The sequence below is a fragment of the Pseudophryne corroboree genome, chromosome 4 (assembly GCF_028390025.1).
Source record: "Pseudophryne corroboree isolate aPseCor3 chromosome 4, aPseCor3.hap2, whole genome shotgun sequence".
Classification (NCBI taxonomy): Eukaryota; Metazoa; Chordata; class Amphibia; order Anura; family Myobatrachidae; genus Pseudophryne; species Pseudophryne corroboree.
In genome coordinates, this window is record NC_086447.1 from 276,257,353 (window position 1) to 276,278,594 (window position 21,242).

Consider the following 21,242-nt stretch of genomic DNA (forward strand, 5'->3'; position numbering starts at 1 on the left):
GCTGCGCAGCAGCATTGAGGATAGATTGGAGTGGAGAGAGGTATTTTTCAGGAATGCCAGTCAGGAGAAGATTACAGTAGTCCAGTCTGGAGATGAACAGTGAGTGGATAAGAGTCTTAGTAGCATCCTGGGTCAGAAAGGGTCTGATCCTGGAAATATTTTTTTTAGATGAAAACGTCAGGTTTGCGAAAAGTGCTGAATGTGTGGTTTGAAGGAGAGGGAGGAGTCAAGGATGACTCCAAGACAGTGCACTTGGGGGCTAGAGGAGATAGTAGTGCCATCAATAGATAATGTGATTGTAGGAGGTGAGGATGGAAGATGATCAGCTCGGTCTTAGACACGTTAAGTTTAAGAATGCGCTGGGACATCCAAACAGAAATAGCAGAAAGACAGTTGGAGATACGAGTGAGGAGTGTAGGGGAGAGGTCTGGAGAGGAAAGATAGATTTGAGTGTCATCAGCATAGAGATGATATTGGAAACCAAAAGAACTAATGAGTTTACCTAGTGAGGACATATAGAGAGAGAAAAGAAGAGGACCAAGGAGAGAACCTTGGGGTACACCTACTGTTAGTGGAAGTGAGGGGGAGGTGGAGTCATGAGAGGAGACAGAGAATGAACGGTCAGAGAGGTAGGAAGACAGCCAAGAGAGGGCAGTATCACGCAGACCAATGGAGTAAAGGATTTGCAGTAGGAGAGGGTGGTCCACAGTGTCAAAAGCAGCAGAGAGATCAAGAAGAATAAGTAGAGAGTAGTGTCCCTTAGATTTAGCAGCATGGAGGTCATGGTATACTTTTGTAAGGGCAGTTTCAGTGGAGTGGAGAGGACGGAAGCCAGACTGGAATGGGTCAAGCAGTGAGGAAAGAAAGACTTGAAAAAAATCATTGATGTTTTAACAGTGACAAGCCCAGAGGCAATTATAATAAAGGATAAAACTTTTATTAAAGAACATCCATGATTCACTGCAGTTACTGTATGATAACAGAAGATACCAGGTTAGCCACAGGAATGATGACTGGAATGAAACTGGATTGGACTGAAGAAAACACAGTTCAAATAACAATAATATCCTGGATTAGACTGTAGAAGACAAAGTTCAAATAACAATAATATGCAAAATGAAACTGGATTGGACCATAGTGCTGACCGGGCTTGATCCGGAATCTTGCCACTTGACAATATTAAAGTAAGACACAGTTCAAATGACAATAGTATCCAGAATGGAACCAGAACGGACTGGAGTGCTCACCTGGCTTGATCCAAAATCTTAACACTGGCAGTATTGCAGAAAAAAAAGTTCAAATGACAATAGCAGTATTGCAGATGGACACTGAAGAAAGGCAAAGTCCAAATAGCAATAGTAGCCGGAGTGGAATCGGGACGGACTGGATCATACAAAGTCACTGGAATGAATCTGCTCAGCACAGAGCTGTTATTTCCTGGATAGTAACTGTTGTACTGACAAATTGGTAATCCCAGGAAGTTACCTTTTATACCTTGCAGTGTGGATTCATTGGATGTTGCAGTCAGCTGACGAAAGGAGCTCCAGGATTGGACAATGGAGGATTAGCTGATGAAATCCAAGATGGCAGCGCCCATGTCTGAATTTGGAGGGAAACTCTGACTAGGCCCAAACACCAGGAAGTGTGTACAATGAGAAATAAACACTGAAACAATGGAAGACAGCGCTGTGAAGTGCTATGCACAGAAGCAGCAGCAGCTGCAGTAGACTTCTTGCTTGATCAGCGCTGGTGGACCTCTGGGAGTGATGTGTGGATACAGCACGCACGGACCTTTGCGCCAGCCTGGACAGACATCGCATAGGTAAGAAAGTACTTTTAAAAGTCCGGAGTGTAACAGTCTCCCTTTTAGAAGGAAAATAGGGGGCGGACTGAAATTGTGTCTCCCACTCACCTCCAGGTCTGGTAAAGGTCACACCCCCTAATCATCTGGTTTATTAGCTCAATCTCAAACACAGGGGATGAGGTAGACAGTTTCTAAAAAAAAAAAATTCAAAGGCCAGTGGAGGGAACCTCTGAACTTGCATAAGCAGACTCCCAGCTCCACTTTTTACCTCTATGGATTTAGCTCTCGGTGTGAGAGTCAGGGATGAAGAATCACCTAGATCACTAAACTGACTCTGGTACTCACTGATGGATGATTATTACTATTACAGTTTATAGGGAGAAGGGTGGAGAGTTCTAATCATTTAAAAATGAAAATATAAGGGAGTAACAAATCCTTTCTCTTTAAGCAAGAATTGTCTAGAATGAAAAGCAATATACTCTTCTGATTTTACTTCAATAAAACTGAGCTTCGCTGGAAAAATATTCAGGCTGTAGGCATTACTGAGTTCAAGAAGGCACCATTTATCTTCTTCTGGCTGCCAGTCATATCCCATTGTCACTCAGATGTTCCAAAGGGACTCAGGATATCTTGATGTATGCAGACATTTTAATATGAAAAGAATGATTTCAATGGTGTTAGAAAAATCCACTTGTCAGGCGTCTGTGTTTTTAAATCCTGCACTATTTCTTTATTGAAGCACAAATGGATAAGCCACAAAGTACAAATGTAAGGAGAGTGAGTTTAAGAAGCAATTATAGGAATGCTAGTCTAAATGAGTGTATATACAGTAATTCTGGTGATGAAGATCATACAGCCAAGATCTACAGTATGGATAAATGTGCTGAAATTCATTAATCCTGGCCTCCCAGTAAACGGATTATTGAGAAAAAGTCAAGGCAGCAAATTAGCTATTGACAAGGTCAATCCTGAAATAATCAACATTGATATCCATTCTTTTCTCTACATGCATTTCTATTCCCACCTGTCAAAGTTGTTGCCTTTATGTTCGTGCCTTCATGTATTCAGTAGCACACCGTCTCCTGTATGCATAAAATGTTTATAATATTCTTCATGTCACTAAAATAAAGGTCAGTTCTCAAATTCAAAAAAGTGAGGACGAGAGAAGTTTGTTCATGAAATGCTAATGAACCTGACGACGGCACTTCACATCCATCTTTCTCTCTTATTACAGGAAGAAGTCGGAAGGCGTCAGCATTCTTTTGAGAAAATACATGATGGGGGCTGTTTGCTTGAAAGGTGAATTTTCTCTTCATTTCTATGTGAAACCAAGAACTTGTTTCTGTTTGTCAAATATTGTTTCTGATCTTCAATTTTTTAGACTGTACATTTTGCACAATGGGCTTCATTTAATAATGATACAATATGCTGGCAGTATAATTGTCTGCTTCTCGCAGCTACTTTTATTTTGCCGGTATTTACCATCACATACCTGTCCGTCGAGGTCCTGTGGTGTGCCTCATCTGTGCGGCATCCTCTCCTCTGTCGCCAGCATCCTAATGCTGCCGGCGGCAGGTTACCGACTTCGCATGCACATGGTGGGGAAGCCAGAAATAATTGTGTGGGTCTCCTTTAGCATACAATGTACTGGGGATTGTACCAATAAAAGATGACTTCAGTGTTTCAACATAAACAGAGAAAAATTAAGCCTGTTTGCTAAATATTGAATTAATGTCATAGGGGGTTATTCAGGTTTGTTAGCAAACCAAAAAGCACACTAATAGGCAAAACCATGTTGCACTGCAGGCGGGGCAAATGTAATGTAACATGTGCAGAGAGATTTAGATTTGTTCAAACTGAAATCTAAATTGCAGTGTAAAAATAAAGCATACAGAAACAATATAACCCACCCAAATCTAAATCTCTTTGCACACATTACATCTGTGCCTCCTGTAGTGCAACATGTTTTTGCCCAATTGCTTACTTTTTTGGTTTGCTAACAAACCTGTTAAATGGGCCAATACTGTATGTACTAATCTTTGTCAAAACACTGGGCCTAATTAGCAGTTGGGCAAAACCATGGGGGTCATTCCGAGTTGATCGTAGCTGTGCTAACTTTAGCACAGCTACGATCAGGCACTCAGACATGCAGGGGGACGCCCAGCACAGGGCTAGTCCACCCCGCATGTCAGTGCCTGCCCCCCCCCCCCCCCCCCGCAGAAATGCAAACGCATCGCACAGTGGCGATGCTTATGCATTTCTGGAGTAACTCTCGGCCAGCGCAGCTCCTGCGGCTGGCCGGGAGAACCTCTTCGCTGCCCGGGTTGCAGTGGCTGCATGTGACGTCACGCAGCCGCCGCAGCCCGCCCCCCCCAATGGTCTGGCCACGCCTGCGTTGGCCAGACTGCGCCCCCCAAATGGCGGCTTAACGCCGTCCAGCCCCCTCCCGCCCAGCGACCGCCTCTGCCTGTCAATCAGGCAGAGGTGATCGCTACGGTACAATGGCCTTCGGCCGTCCAGCATGCGCCATCGCACTGTGGCGCCGGCGCATGCGCAGATCCGACCCGATCACTGCGCTGTGATAAACTGCAGCGAGCGATCGGGTCGGAATGACCCCCCATGTGCACTGCAGGGGGGGGCAAATATAAAGTGCAGAGAGAGTTAGATTAGGGTGGGGTGTATTCAAACTGAAATCTAAATTGCAGTGTAAAAATAAAGCAGCCAGTATTTACCCTGCACAAAAACAATATAACCCACCCAAATCTAACTCTCTCTGTAAATGTTATATCTACCACACCTGCAGTGCACATGGTTTTGCCCAACTGCTAACAAATTTGCTGCTGCGATCAACTCAGAATTACCCCCACTGTTCAAACACTAGTCAGCTATTATCCATCCATTAGATTAGTCAGTTTACCAATATTACCTTCACATTCCATACAGAAACATGGGATTGTTATTGTTGTGTTTTTCTTTTCAGGGTCCCCAAGGCGAGGAAGGCAGGCCCTTTTAAGGACCATGGAGGGCGTGGGGGGGGGGGGAGGGTTTCAAGTAATGCAGCTGTGAATGCCAAATTGCTTTCTCACAAATATTTAAAATGCCAGCTCTAATATATACTGCAGACGCCAGGCGCATCTTATTACCATATCCCATGAATGTGCGCTATATATCGCAAAACACTGCATCCCATTAGAGAAAACAATACACCCACACATTATCTGAGTTCCAAAGCTCATTGATGTATATATTTGTTATTAAAAGGATATGGATTCAATATATATTACAATGTACAGTATACCTATAGTTACATGGTTACACTCACACAGTAAGCAGTTAAAACATACAGTTACATACAGTTACAGTTACAGGCCAGCGATACAATTACCATATCTTTCAATGCATCCTCCTCTTAATATCTCTCTCTCTCTCAGCAAATAAATACAGGAACTGATCTGGCAATAACTCCATCATCGTCTAGTCCAAAACACAGCAACTGACCTCCTGTGTGATCAGCAATGTGTTATCTAGTTTTTGGGGAGGGAACTTACTCATTCATGATGAGTCACTAGTCTCTTTGTATATGCTAAACAGGTTCAGCCTTGGGGACGTCCAAAGGGGCTGGCCTGAGCTTCCTGTCCACTACCTGTTTGGAATATCTATCATTCTAATAAAAGTGATTTTAGCTTTTATACATTTAATCATAATTATTTGTTGCAATGTCCTACAACTTAATAACAAGTATCAAATGAATCTACACATTAATCTGCTTGCTTAAATACCAAATATGACAGGTGTATCTGGTTTTGTTCAAATAATACACATACATGACATTACTTCATTATATAATTTTAAATCATCATGATGTCTGGCGCTTGATATTATTATAATTATGTACTGTATGAAATAAGTGTCGAATCCATCTCTGTGGCATGTCCGTGTAAATGCGTGTTACCATATATTGCTGTGCTCGCTGCGCGTATTTGCAAGTATAGTGACTCATAATGTGTGTAGTTTGTATGTTCTATCTATGTAATATTTTTTACTTCGACAGTCCACCCTTTGGCAGCAAACAATAACTGCCATCAGTTATGAACATAAGAAAAAAAAATATTTCATACAATAATCGGTGACCTAGACACTAGTATGTATTTATTTTGCAAATCAGACACTTGTCTATATTTGGGGAAGACAGGGAGGGGACGAGACATCCTCTATATGCACTCGGTGGTCACGGGACCACTGGTTGGGTGTGGGACAACATTCAACCTATAGAGTATGCTGGGACAGTGCTTTGGCCTATAATGTCTGATTTGCGACGAACATTTCACACATACATGTACCTACGTCTTTGTACACTGATGTTTGGATTCGATTGAAGTTCTGCTGGGTGTTAGGCGCCGAGGGTCCGCTCGTCAGTGCGGCCCGGCGCCTAGCAACTAGGGACGCCGCATGCGGACAGCCGCCGGCTCCCTAGCAACGCTAGACGCCGGGCGCACGGAGCCGCACAGACCCTAGCAACGGGGACGCCACTGTCGGACCGCGTTCCCCGTTGCTGGGTCTAAGTTAATCACCTCACTGGTTCCTGGCCGTGCAGCATGCAGCTGCACGGCATGTTGTAATTAGCCCTGTCTGGCTCCTGATTGGAGGGCTCCCATTTAAAGGCACTCTCAGGACTTCTCACAGACGCCGGTAATAGCTTCCTGTTTGCTGTGTCAGTTGCAGAGAGTTTTCCAGTCCTGTTCTATCCGGTCGTTCCTGTCCTCAGTGATCCAGTACTCGGAAGTTGTCATCTTTTCCTGGAGTCCAGACCGAGCACCTTTAACATCCTGTGGTGTTCGTGAGTCGCGGCGTAGCCGTGTGTTGCGGCTTGACCGCTTACTATTTATTATTTGGTTATATTGTGTTTCGGAGCTTTTTGCGGAGGATTCCGCTCCCACAAGTCCACTCTGGTATCCAGCGGTGCTGGATAGGAGTAACGGATTAGTGGATTTTTGGTTGTCCTTTTCCCTGGCGGTTTGTCCGCACATACTTCTGGTTTAAGTTAGTTAGCTTGTAGCCCCTGGCCTGGTTGCTTAGTCAGAGGGCCCCTTGTTATCACCCTGTCTCGGATTTCCCTTTGTCTCCCATTAAGACCTGAGGGGGCATCGGAGTTGGGCAGACATAATCCGCCCTTCAAACGCGGCTGCCATGGGCTCAAGCAACCATAGTCTCGCAGGGGATTTCTGATTACACGGGCGAGACAACGGAGTTAGGGCGCCAGGGGTTACTAGGCTTTCCCGCTCCTGTAACCAGCATTTCCTTCCAGTACTCTGGCCTCTGTCATAAGATCTCCTCTGGTCAGAAGTACTGGAATCATAACATTATTACCGGCCAGACCAAAACTTAAAATTAAACAGGGTTTGATTTTTCCCTTATTCAGTTTAGAAGATTTGTCGGCCTCATGAATCCCACTGGTTTAGGGCCAAATCCTGGCCAGCTTCTAGTTAGCCAGATTCAAGAACTTACTCAGATGGTTCAGGATCTTTCCCTTCGGGTGAGGTCACAGGAAGATCTTTTACGGACTTCCCCGAGGGTCGTTCCTGAACCGAAAATGCATTTGCCTGACCGTTTTTCTGGTGATAGGAAGCAGTTTTTTAATTTTAAAGAGTCTTGTAAACTTTATTTTCGTTTAAGACCAGTCTCCTCAGGTACGGAATCTCAGCGGGTCGGAATTATTATTTCTTTACTTCAGGGGGATCCCCAGACCTGGGCTTTTGGTTTAAGAACAGAGGATCCGGCATTGTTGTCTGTAGACGCCTTTCTGGGGTCTTTAGGGCTATTGTATGATGACCCTGATAGAGAGGCATCCGCCGAGAGTCAGTTACGTGCTCTCAGACAGGGTAGGAATCCCGCAGAGATTTATTGTACGGAGTTTCGCCGTTGGTCGAACGACTGTGGATGGAATGACCCAGCCCTGCGCAGTCAGTTTCGCCTCGGCTTATCTGAGTCTATAAAAGACAGTCTCCTTCAGTATCCCGCTCCTGAGACTCTCGATAAACTCATGGAGCTTTCTATTAAGATTGATCGTCGTCTCAGAGAGCGGAGGGCTGAAAAAGGAGCACCTGTCGGGTCTACCCCTTGTGTTTTTTCCATTCCTGTGGACATAGAGGAGCCCATGCAGATGGGTCTCTCCAAGCTGTCTCCTGAAGAAAGAACCAGAAGGCAAAATTCTGGTCTTTGTTTGTACTGTGGGGGTAAAGGACATTTTGCCCGTAATTGTCCGAGCAAGTCGGGAAACGCCTCGACCAAGTGAATTGTGAGGGGGTTCACTTTGGTCTGCAGCTTATCTCCTCGAATAATTCCCTGTTAGTCCCAGCTAAAGTTTCCTTTGGCAGCCTCTGTTCTTCGGTGTCGGCTTTCGTTGACAGTGGAGCTGCAGGGAACTTTATGGACTTAACGTGGGCCAAGGCCTTAGGTATTCCTCAGTTAACCTTGGGTAGGCATATCACCATGCATGGTTTAGATGGGAGTCCCTTATCCAATGGGGTTATTTCTCTCTGTACACCCCCTGTTCTACTTTCGGTTGGAGCTCTTCATTCCGAAAAAATTGAATTTTTCCTTACCCATTGCCCAGCAGTTCCAGTGGTTCTGGGTCACCCTTGGCTGGCCTTTCATAATCCCATCATTGATTGGCAGTCGGGGGAGATCTCACAATGGGGTACCATCTGTAATAAGGAATGTATTACGCTTCCCCTCAGAATTGCTGCTGTTATTCCCGCACCCATTCCTGTGGAATACCAGGATTTTGTTGATGTATTTTCCAAGGGCAATGCGGACATTCTGCCTCCCCATCGGCCTTATGATTGTGCTATTGAGCTAATTCCTGGTGCCACATTGCCAAAGGGAAGGTTATATGCATTGTCCGGACCAGAAACTGTGGCCATGAATGAGTATGTTAAAGAGAGCCTAGGGAAAGGATTTATCAGGCCATCTAAATCCCCTTTAAGTGCAGGCTTCTTCTTTGTGGAGAAGAAAGATGGATCACTCAGACCCTGCATTGACTTTAGAGCCTTGAATAAGATCTCAGTAAAAAATACTTACCCTTTGCCACTGATTTCTGTCCTCTTTGATCAGCTACGTTCGGCTGTGATTTTTTCTAAGATTGACCTGAGAGGAGCGTATAACCTCATCCGAATCAAGTCAGGAGATGAGTGGAAAACGGCATTCAGTACTCAATCGGGTCACTACGAGTATCTGGTTATGCCATTCGGCCTGTCTAACGCTCCGGCAGTTTTCCAGGATCTCATTAACGATGTGCTCCGTGATTTTCTTGGAAGATTCGTAGTCGTCTAATTAGACGATATCTTGATCTATTCTGACTCTATTGAACAACATGTTACCCAGGTGCGTCAGGTTCTTCAAAAATTACGTGAAAATCACCTATATGCCAAGCTGGAGAAGTGTGAATTTCATGTCACGGAGGTATCCTTTTTAGGGTACATTATTTCCCCTCGGGGATTCTGTATGGAACCAAAGAAGCTCCAAGCCATCCTTAGTTGGGCGCAACCCACCAACTTAAAAGCAATTCAGCGCTTTTTAGGGTTTGCGAATTATTATAGAAGATTTATTCATTCTTTTTCCGACCTGGTTGCTCCCATTGTGGCACTGACTAAGAAGGGAGCGGATCCAACCAACTGGTCACGTGAAGCTGAAGTATCTTTTCAGGCCTTGAAACAAGCCTTCATCTCAGCCCTAGTCCTCAGACATCCCAACCCAGAATTGCCTTTCATTGTTGAGGTTGATGCCTCGGAGGTTGGAGTAGGGGCTATCCTGTCTCAGAAGGATCCGGACTCTCTAGAATTACATCCTTGTGCCTTTATGTCCAGGAAATTCTCTTCTGCTGAATCCAACTACGATGTTGGTAACCGGGAATTACTGGCTATTAAATGGGCTTTCGAGGAGTGGAGGCATTGGCTTGAGGGAGCAACACATACCATTTCAGTTTTGACTGATCACAAAAATCTTCAGTACATCGAATCAGCTAAACGGCTGAATGCCCGGCAGGCTCGTTGGGCTTTATTTTTTACTCGTTTCAAGTTTTTTATCACCTTCAGGCCAGGTTCCAAGAATACTAAGGCGGATGCCCTGTCACGCAGTTTTCTTCCAGTTCATGATAACAGTCCTGTTACTCCCATACTTCCGTCTTCAGTCATTCGGGCAGGTCTCACACAAGATTTGTTCACCCAGTTAAAGCAGCTTCAACATCAAGCTCCTGGAAATACTCCTGCTGGTCGTCTTTATGTCCCTGAGTTTTTTAGAGCAACTGTTTTGACTGAGTTTCATGATAGCAAAGTTGCCGGGCATCCGGGGATCTCTAAGACTTTGGAATTAGTCTCCCGCTCAGTATGGTGGCCTGGTCTTTCCAAAGACATTAAGGAGTTTGTTTTTTCTTGTCAAGTCTGTGCACAGCATAAAGTTCCCCGTTCCTTGCCTATCGGTCAACGTATGCCCTTAAATGTTCCTCTCAGGCCATGGTCTCATATTTCCATGGATTTTGTGGTAGACCTCCCTCTGTCAGCCGGATGCCGAGTCATATGGGTAGTAGTGGACCGTTTTAGCAAGATGGCCCATTTCATTGCTCTTCCCCGACTGCCATCTGCCCAGGGATTGGCAGTTTTGTTCCTCCGCCATGTTTTCAGACTCCATGGATTACCCACTGATATTGTTTCTGATCGGGGTCCACAATTCATTGCACAATTTTGGAAGTCTTTTTGTGCCTCATTAAAGATGAAATTGTCTTTAACGTCCGGCTACCATCCCCAATCCAACGGGCAGACTGAGCGAGTTAATCAATCATTAAAACAGTATTTGCGTTTGTACTCGGCCAAACTCCAAAATGATTGGTCCGAGTTTCTTCCTTTGGCGGAGTTTGCTTACAACAATGCCTGTCATTCCTCCTCCAATGTGTCTCCATTTTTTACAGTTTTCGGTTTTCACCCCAGGGCTAATTCCTTTTTTCAACATTCCTCTGTCTCCTCGCTGACCTTGACCTCTCATCTCAGACTCATTTGGAGAAAAGTGCATCTTGCTCTCAGAAAAGCGGCATTTCGGGAGAAAAAAATTTCTGACAGGCTCCGGCGGCCTTGCACTTTTAAAGTAGGAGATAGGGTATGGTTGTCGACTCGCAACATTAAACTTCGACAAACCTCAGCCAGATTGGGCCCCAAATTTATTGGACCATTTCATATTATAAAAAAAATCAATCCAGTTGCTTTCCGGTTACGTTTACCAAGAACTCTCCGGATCGGAAATACGTTCCATTGCTCCTTGTTGAAACCATACGTTTCTTCCAGTAGATTTCCTCGAAAGGTCTCTCAGGGGAAATCACCAGTAGATGTACAGGGTCAGCAGGAGTTCTTGGTGGAGAAGGTTCTCGATTCCAAGTTGTCCCGGGGTCGGCTTTATTTTCTGGTACATTGGAGAGGTTATGGTCCAGAAGAAAGGTCTTGGGTCCTGGATAAGGATCTCCATGCCCCGAGGCTCAAGAGGGCATTTTTTCGAGAATTTCCTCAGAAACCTGGCCTTAGGGGTTCCTTGACCCCTCCTCAAGGGGGGGGTACTGTTAGGCGCCGAGGGTCCGCTCGTCAGTGCGGCCCGGTGCCTAGCAACTAGGGACGCCGCATGCGGACAGCCGCCGGCTCCCTAGCAACGCTAGACGCCGGGCGCACGGAGCCGCACAGACCCTAGCAACGGGGACGCCACTGTCGGACCGCGTTCCCCGTTGCTGGGTCTAAGTTAATCACCTCACTGGTTCCTGGCCGTGCAGCATGCAGCTGCACGGCATGTTGTAATTAGCCCTGTCTGGCTCCTGATTGGAGGGCTCCCATTTAAAGGCACTCTCAGGACTTCTCACAGACGCCGGTAATAGCTTCCTGTTTGCTGTGTCAGTTGCAGAGAGTTTTCCAGTCCTGTTCTATCCGGTCGTTCCTGTCCTCAGTGATCCAGTACTCGGAAGTTGTCATCTTTTCCTGGAGTCCAGACCGAGCACCTTTAACATCCTGTGGTGTTCGTGAGTCGCGGCGTAGCCGTGTGTTGCGGCTTGACCGCTTACTATTTATTATTTGGTTATATTGTGTTTCGGAGCTTTTTGCGGAGGATTCCGCTCCCACAAGTCCACTCTGGTATCCAGCGGTGCTGGATAGGAGTAACGGATTAGTGGATTTTTGGTTGTCCTTTTCCCTGGCGGTTTGTCCGCACATACTTCTGGTTTAAGTTAGTTAGCTTGTAGCCCCTGGCCTGGTTGCTTAGTCAGAGGGCCCCTTGTTATCACCCTGTCTCGGATTTCCCTTTGTCTCCCATTAAGACCTGAGGGGGCATCGGAGTTGGGCAGACATAATCCGCCCTTCAAACGCGGCTGCCATGGGCTCAAGCAACCATAGTCTCGCAGGGGATTTCTGATTACACGGGCGAGACAACGGAGTTAGGGCGCCAGGGGTTACTAGGCTTTCCCGCTCCCGTAACCAGCATTTCCTTCCAGTACTCTGGCCTCTGTCATAAGATCTCCTCTGGTCAGAAGTACTGGAATCATAACACTGGGTAGATGAAGAAGACACAAAGAAATCGTGACAGTGACATATAAAATTTTCATGATCTACATATTCCTATCATTTTCTGAACATTCTTTCCATTTCTGGAACGTATGCTAGGTCTGTTTAATCATTGAACAAGGGTTATAAGTAGTGTCCTTCCTAAATAACATAAACCTTCGGAGTTCGGGGAGAGCCACTCATAAACCTTTCTTCCACATATATTAATGAGCTCTTTATCTGCAATGTGTGAATAGCCATTGTCTGATTGTTCCTGATTACCTCTGAACTCCATAACTACTAGACCTTTGATTTTTCTCTGATTTTAACAAACTGATCGGCTAATCCTGGTATCCTATAAGGAAATCACTCCTTCCTCCAGAACCAGTTCCAGTCCCACAATCGACTCCTCATAAAAAAACCTCGCAAAAATAGAATATCCTGAAAAAAAATGTTTGTCAGCGGGAAAGAGAGAAAAGAGAAATAGAACAAAACAACTCTTGTTCATAACAAATCAATTACAATGACTGGTCTTTCTGCAGTCCTTTAGTACGCTCAGGTAGTGTTCAACAGTGCCGCCTCTCAGTCTTCACGGAACAGAGTCTCTGGTGATACTTTTGCGATCTCACTCCATTTACGAGTTCCTTCCGGACTACCGACTTTCCTGCAATGGGAATCGTGGACCCAAGTCTCTCTCTCAGCTACTTTCACTGGGATATTGCTGTCAACAAAACTTGGTATGGTCCTTCCCACCTGTCTATTAGGCAACCTGAGTGTAAGAACAATCACACAGTCTCTTGGTTCACAATCAAGACAGTTAGCATTTGGCATACCAGCAATCAACAGTTTCAAGTTCTTTTGTCAAGTTCTCAAATGCTGGCTCATCTCAATAAGGTACTGTACTGTCACCTTATTGGTGCATCTCTGATCATTGTGCGGATCAATCAAGACATGAGGTTGTCTTCCAAAAACAACAAAAGAACACAAATACCAAAACAAAACAAAAAAACAAATTTCGAAGAGGGTGATTCGTTCAGTGAAGATCTGGGAGTGGTTCCGAAGCTACATAATACTAGTGGCAGTATCTATGATCACAATAGTACAATTTCAAGCTTTGCTCCTACCTCTAGGGGTACCATTATCTACACACAAATTTCTGCGCAATTTTTTCCCCCCGGTAAACACAGCAGCATCCGTGGCGGCTGAAAATGCCTCTACCCAGTTTGAGAAAACATCAGTGCACACCAATACATAACAATAATTCCTAAAGGGTGTTCCTGAAAAGATCCATCTGCTGGAGGGATATGGGATGGCTCTGTTGGTATTGCTTTACCAATATTCTTCCTCAAGCAAGCAAGACAGGTCATTGCTCTCTTACCTGCATGAGAATAGAATCCTGGCGCACACCAGTAGGCTCTCATTAGCCTGCACATACCCTCTTTGCCTAGATGAGTCAGACCGTGTGCCACCTCAGCTAGACTTGGAAGGTATGCTCTGGGGGCTACTGGCTTACCGTGTCCACCTGTCCACAGTCATGAGGACTCCTGGCCATACCCCTTTGTCCTCCAGACTGCCTTTTCCTGTAGGGAACACAAATTTTTGTATCTTAATTTAACTATCGTGTGTTTGCAATATAGAGTACCATGAGCATAACTCAAAACAAAAAAAAGAAAAGAAAAAAAAAACATCTCTAGAGGAGAGAAAGAAGAAGAAAATGAAAAAGAAAATGTCAGGTTTGCCATTCACCAACAGGCATATTAGTGTCTATACAAAATTTCCCTTCACCAGTATTCCCATTCTCCACCCTTTGTGCATGACAAGGCACACTGCAGTAATACTGGTGTCATCGTGCTGTTGAGATATACTGGGTTCGGGCAGAACTCTAAAGGACCTAGGCATGTGGAGTTTGAACTGTAATTGGGTCCATGTATTGTACTACCCTGTGTGAACGCAAAAGATGAAGAGGAAACTGTAGAGAAACAGAATAGAGGTTGGTGACAGATGAGTTTGTAGAGGTGAAGAAGATTTTATAAAAATTTGACAACTGGATTGGGCACTACGGGGAAGTGATTCTCTACTTAGTCTACTCCTCTTAAAAAAAATTCTGTGTTTGTCGTATCGCTATTGGGACTATCCCAGCCATCAATCCAGTGTCCTGTCCATCCTAAGTTCATAGGGAACCCGGTATCTGTGAGATAATTTCCTCTACCTGTGATGGACATGCATCTAGAACAGTAGAATGCGACATTAGTCTTCGTGGGTGTCTAACATACTTTGTACTTCCTGAGCGGGAGCATAGTATATGTATATCATATCTAACAAAATTAAGTTAATCAGGGGCCATTTCTGCTAGGAAAAAGAAGCAAAAGTTTAGAGGCCCCATCTTAACCCCAGCAAGTTTTGTCAAAGGGTAATGTTGCATTTATTTTGTTCTTCCCATTAGCCGAATCTGTGTTTTCTATATGGCTTATGATTCCTTACTATATGTCCCTTGGTCCCGTCTATGTGTTTAATAATGTGGCTTGTGTTTTCTGTCTAGGGGATCTATATTGACTATGTGTCCTACTACTCCTACAATCTCTGGCAAAATGCCCTTCCTTCCTACAAGTGTAACATATTATTGACCATTAGTGATCTGGGGTTTGGACTGATGGGTCTTTCCTGTATGTTCCAGTATACTTACCGTCCTCAACCTCTCCACCTGTTGTTCTCTGCGTCTAGCACTATTCTTGTGATGTTCAATAGCACACTATCTAAGATTAGCTACTGTGACCCCTTTCCAATTTTGCAAAGAAGTCTGCACCCTGACACTCAATGCCTTATTGAGCCCGTCCATTTGCACGGAGACAGACATCTCCCATTTGCTGAATTAGTGTTTACCAGTGATCTTATCCAGATGGAGAGTTTTCTATTTCTGCAAGAGACAAAAACAAAAAAAAGTTTAACAAGCTTCTAGGTCATGCGAAGTATTCATTCAATCCTTCTCATCCCGTATTAAGGGTCTGTACATGGTCCAACAAACATTTCCGAGCTCATCTTTACTAGGTGCATTACTAGGAATGAATACTTCTTATATGGTAACTGAAAGAATTACCCGGGGATTACCTTGTCTCTGTCCGCTTTCCTACTGGCAAATACTAATGTGCGGACAGGTTTTTCTCCATTTCTGACGTTACTTTCTTGATTTTTTTTGTTTTATTTTTGGGTTTTACTATATATGTACACGAATGATACCATACTTACCTGTTCCACTGGTCTCAGCCACTTCCCCCACAGGCTACTGCTCTTCTTTTACCGGTTGGATACTCCTCTGGGTACATGAGAAATGGCTGAAAACAATCAGGTCACCTTCTCCTCCTAAATAAAACTTCAACATTCATTAGTACATATATAGGTGTTAGGGTCTCCTGCCCTGTGCTGCCACGTCGTCATGGCAACCGGGAGACAAGTGCTAGCGGAGTAACCTGAGCGCAGCTGATACTCCGGTTCGGGTCTTTTGCTGTGCAGTGGTTACAGGCATGGGATCCGGTGCTGGTTTTTGTGCTCACAGTCTGTGAGGTCTGAGGGGGGCGTGGACAGCACCTGCTTTATAAGGCCTCTTCTCAGGTTAAGCAGATGCTGCTGAATCTTTGTTGGTTAGTCAGTTCCTGAAAGTTAGCCAGTACTGTGTAGCTTTGTATTTTGTTGTTGCTTACTGCAAATAGGCCTGGGCATTTGGTACTACACTCTGCCAATCCAGACCTAGCAGTAAGACTGGAGTCAGTCGTTTAGCCTGCTGAGGTTCTTTTGCTATTCTGTGAACCCAGCAGGTTTGTGGCTGTACTTTCAGACCTGCCGGCATAATCCTCTCTCACTGTGCAGGGCGTCCATGTGTCAGTTTAGTGGCAGTAAGCTGAACCTGGGCCCTGCAAGTGAGAATTAGGATTGTGGAGACTCTCCTTGTGTCTATTATTCCATCTCTGACCAAGGAGTTTACTGCCACACCCGTTGGTAACCCTTTAGGGTTTTGCTGTTGCCCTTAGCAACAGCATTTCGGGTTCTCTACGTATTAAAACACAACATCTTGCTTTTTCCATCTGAGCATTTCTAATACTAGGGAGACACCCAGTTTCTTAGCCTCTGGGCTTCTCTGTTCACTCTGTGTTGGTTTTGTTACCCTATCACCTTCTGTGTACGTTATGTCATATTTCCCAGTCTGTCTGTGAGTTCATTTGTTTTGCATCCCTCTCTGTTCAGACACCAGTACATTCCTGCAGGCACTGGTGTGTATAACAGTTCAAACACCAGTACATTCCTGCAGGCACTGGTGTGCATAACATATTCAGCAGCCCAATACTCCTGTTGAAATTTTGTGGGAATATGGAGCATACCCCTCAAAATACGTTGCAACAGGTGGTCGATCAGGTGCAGGTCCTGACTCGTCAATTTAATGATTTGTCCATTAAAATGCACACCTCCCAGGCCGCTGGCGGAGATCCCGCAGCAGCAGCACCTTCAGGGGTTAAGGAGCCGAAAGTAAATCTTCCGGATCGTTTTTCTGGAGATCGCTCGCAGTTCTTTTGTTTCAAGGAGAGCTGCAAGTTATATTTCCAGCTTAGGCCTCAGTCTTCTGGGTCAGAGATTCAGCGAGTGGGCATAGTGATTTCCTTGCTACAAGGAGACCCACAGGTCTGGGCATATGGGTTGCAGCCTGACTGTCCGTCGCTTAAAAGTGTTGATGCTTTTTTTACGGCACTGGGCATGTTGTATGATGACCCTGACAAGACGGCCTCAGCCGAGGCTCAGATTTCGATCCTTAAGCAAGGGCGAAGGCCAGTTGAGGTTTACTGTACGGAGTTTCGGAGGTTGGCCCATGATACCCAGTGGAATGACCCAGCCCTGAGACACCAGTACCGAAGAGGTCTTTCTAACCAGATAAAAGACCAACTGGTACAATATCTCTTGCCTGATAGCTTGGATCAGCTCATGCAGTTATCCATCCGGGTGGATAGACGGCTGAGAGAGCGTAGGCTTGAAAGGGAGACCGAGGTTTCCTTCTTTCCCAAGGGAACCTCAGACTCTGAGGAATTTTCCGAGGAGCCTATGCGGATTGGGGCTACCCGCCTCTCCTCGCGTGAGAAGACGCGGAGGAGACAGCAGGGGTTGTGTTTGTACTGTGGGAATAAGGGTCATGTGGTAGTATCATGCCCAGAAAAGCCGGAAAACTTCAGGGCCTGAGGGTGATGGGAAATATCCTGTCAGGCCAGAAGTCAGAATTTCCCAAGAAGACTTTTATCATTCCGGTGACCTTGAAGATCCTCGGTCAAACTGTCAAGACTGAGGCCTTTGTGGACAGTGGGGCCGACGGGGTTTTTATGGACCGCCAATTCGCCCTGAAACACTATGTTTCCTTAGTACCCTTGGCGTCGGAAATTGAGATTTGTGGGTTAAACGGGGAACCATTATCCCAGGGTAAAATTACCTCTTGCACTAGCCAGATTTCTTTGTTTATTGGAGCCACACACTCTGAAAAATTGTCCTTTTATGTGACTGTCTGTACTTTTGCCCCATTGGTGTTGGGGTTACCCTGGTTAAGGGCCCACAATCCTCAATTTGACTGGGTCTCTGGGGAGATTCTTAGTTGGGGTACTGATTGTTTCAGGAGTTGCTTGAGCCTTCCAGTCAGGCTCTCGCAGCTAAGTTTGCCAGGATTGCGAGGGTGTTATGCAGATTTTGCGGACGTGTTCTCCAAAAAAGTTGCAGAGGTACTACCTCCCCATCGCCCCTATGACTGTGCCATTGATTTGTTGCCGAATGCTAAGCTTCCCAAGAGCAGGTTGTACTCCCTGTCACGTCCTGAGACTCAGGCTATGGCAGAGTACATTCAGGAGAACTTGGCTAAAGGATTTATCAGACCTTCACAGTCTCCAGTTGGGTCGGGGTTCTTCTTCGTGGGTAAAAAGGACGGTTCATTGCGACCCTGCATCGACTTCAGGGAATTGAACCGTATCACGATTAAAAACTCATACCCACTGCCTCTCATTTCGGTCTTGTTTGACCAGCTTCGTACTGCCACCATTTTTTCTAAGATTGACCTACGCGGTGCGTACAATCTAATCCGAATAAGAGAGGGGGATGAATGGAAGACTGCCTTTAATACCCACTCAGGGCATTATGAATATTTGGTGATGCCTTTTGGGCTCTGTAATGCCCCGGCAGTCTTCCAGGATTTCATGAACGATGTGCTCAGGGAATATTTGGATAGATTCTTAGTTGTATACTTAGATGACATACTAATCTTCTCCCATTCCCTGGAGGAACATCGGAAGCATGTACGCTTAGTCCTCCAGAAACTCAGAGACCACCGGCTTGGGGCGAAGCTGGAGAAGTGCGAATTTGAAGTTCAGCAAATCGCATTTCTAGGATATATTATCTCCCCAGAAGGTTTCCAAATGGAGGGTTCCAAGGTACAGGCAGTCCTGGATTGGGTGCAGCCCACTAGTTTGAAGGCGCTTCAGCGTTTCCTGGGCTTTGCAAATTTTTATAGACGATTTATCGCTGGATTTTCGTCTATAGTGGCGCCCTTGGTGGCACTCACTAAGAAAGGGGCGGATGTTGCTCACTGGTCTCGTGAGGCCAAAGCGGCTTTTGCCCGTCTCAAAAGGGCATTTGTCTCGGCCAAGGTGCTGCGACACCCAGATCCAGAGCGTCCTTTTGTGGTGGAGGTGGATGCCTCTGAGATGGGTATTGGGGCAGTGCTCTCTCAGATGGGAGTGTCTGATAATCGCCTTCATCCCTGTGCTTACTTTTCCCGTAAATTTTCGCCTGCCGAGATGAATTATGACGTGGGTAACCGGGAATTGTTAGCTATTAAGGATGCACTCGAGGAGTGGAGACACTGGCTTGAGGGGGCTAAGTTTGTGGTCTCAATTCTCACCGACCATAAGAATTTGGCATATTTAGAGTCAGCGAAGCGTCTCAATGCCAGGCAGGCACGATGGGCTTTGTTTTTTGCTCGCTTTAATTTTTTGATAACATATCGCCCTGGGTCAAAAAACATCAAGGCTGATGCGCTCTCGCAGAGTTTTGCTCCAATCCAGGAGACCACCGAGGAGCCGTTGCCCATTGTGTCCCCATCATGTATTAAAGTGGGCATTACCCAGGACCTCTTATCATTAGTCCTTAGAGCACAGGAGCAGGCTCCTCCAGACCTTCCGGTAGGTCTTTTGTTTGTGCCTCCTAGGTTAAGACAGCGAGTGTTCCTGGAATTCCATGCCAAGAAGTCGGCAGGTCACCCGGGTATTGCCAGAACTCGGGAGTTGCTATCTAGGGCGGTGTGGTGGCCCTCGGTGGCTAAGGATGTGGATCAGTGGGTTCGGGCATGTGACATCTGTGCCCGAAATAAGACTCCTAGAGGGGTTCCTGTTGGCCCATTACATCCACTCTCTATTCCATCTAAGCCATGGACCCACATTTCAATGGATTTTGTTGTGGACTTGCCCAAATCCTCTGGGATGACAGCCATCTGGGTTGTCGTTGACAGGTTTTCGAAGATGGCGCACTTCGTTCCACTGGTTGGGCTGCCATCGGCCAGACGCCTGTCTGAATTATTTATGCTGCATGTTGTGCGCCTCCACGGGTTGCCACTTGATGTGGTCTCTGACCGCGGATCCCAGTTTGTGGCCAAATTCTGGAGAGCATTTTGTTCCGATCTCCAGATTTCTGTCAGCTTGTCGTCAGGCTACCATCCGCAGTCTAATGGGCAGACTGAAAGGGTGAACCAGACCTTGGAGCAGTTCCTCAGGTGTTATGTCTCCAAGTGTCAGACTGACTGGGTTGCTCATCTGTCAATGGCGGAGTTTGCCTATAACAACGCGGCTCACTCTGCTACAGGGATCTCTCCCTTCCTTTGTGTGTATGGGCATCATCCTAAGGCCAATTCTTTTGACCCCCTGGACTCCACGCCTGGTGGTTCCTCTGTCGTTTCGGTCCTTAGAGGTATTTGGAGGAAAGTGAAGAAAGCCCTTGTGTCTGTGTCATTAGTGACCAAAAGGGTTTTTGATAAGCGGAAAAGACCCTGCAGCTTCAAATTAGGAGACTTCGTCTGGTTGTCTACCAAGAATTTGAAGTTGAAACAGCCATCTCATAAGTTAGGCCCCCGGTTCATCGGCCCTTATAAGATCACCAGGGTTATCAATCCGGTGGCATTTCAGTTAGATCTGCCCCGTTCTTTGGGTATCAATAAAACATTTCATTGTTCCCTTTTAAAACGGGCGATTAGTAATCCTTCTTCCAGAGGAAGACCTTCCCCTCTTCTGATACGTGGCCAGAGGGAGTTTGTTGTTGAAAGGATTCTTGACTCCAAGATGGTTCGGGGTCGGCTGTCATTTTTGGTGCACTGGAAGGGGTATGGCCCGGAGGAGCGGTCGTGGGTGCGCAGTTGTGATCTTCATGCCCCCAGACTGATACGCTCTTTCTTCTCGCAGTTCCCCGATAAACCCGGTGGTAGGGGTTCTTTGACCCCTCGTCAGAGGGGGGGTACTGTTAGGGTCTCCTGCCCTGTGCTGCCACGTCGTCATGGCAACCAGGAGACAAGTGCTAGCGGAGTAACCTGAGCGCAGCTGATACTCCTGTTCGGGTCTTTTGCTGTGCAGTGGTTACAGGCATGGGATCCGGTGCTGGTTTTTGTGCTCACAGTCTGTGAGGTCTGAGGGGGGCGTGGACAGCACCTGCTTTATAAGGCCTCTTCTCAGGTTAAGCAGATGCTGCTGAATCTTTGTTGGTTAGTCAGTTCCTGAAAGTTAGCCAGTACTGTGTAGCTTTGTATTTTGTTGTTGCTTACTGCAAATAGGCCTGGGCATTTGGTACTACACTCTGCCAATCCAGACCTAGCA

General features: G+C 46.0%; 1 protein-coding gene across 2 annotated transcripts in view; it reads left to right on the forward strand.

Annotated features, from left to right (window-relative positions):
• The window catches only part of SCHIP1 (schwannomin interacting protein 1), an 821,995-nt gene that overhangs the window by 192,324 nt on the left and 608,429 nt on the right, over nt 1-21,242 (forward strand). For both annotated transcript variants that reach the window (XM_063916148.1, XM_063916147.1), the window contains exon 2: nt 3,039-3,103. In XM_063916148.1, coding sequence (XP_063772218.1) covers nt 3,039-3,103 — 65 coding nt within the window. The remainder of the gene's footprint in view (nt 1-3,038; nt 3,104-21,242) is intronic.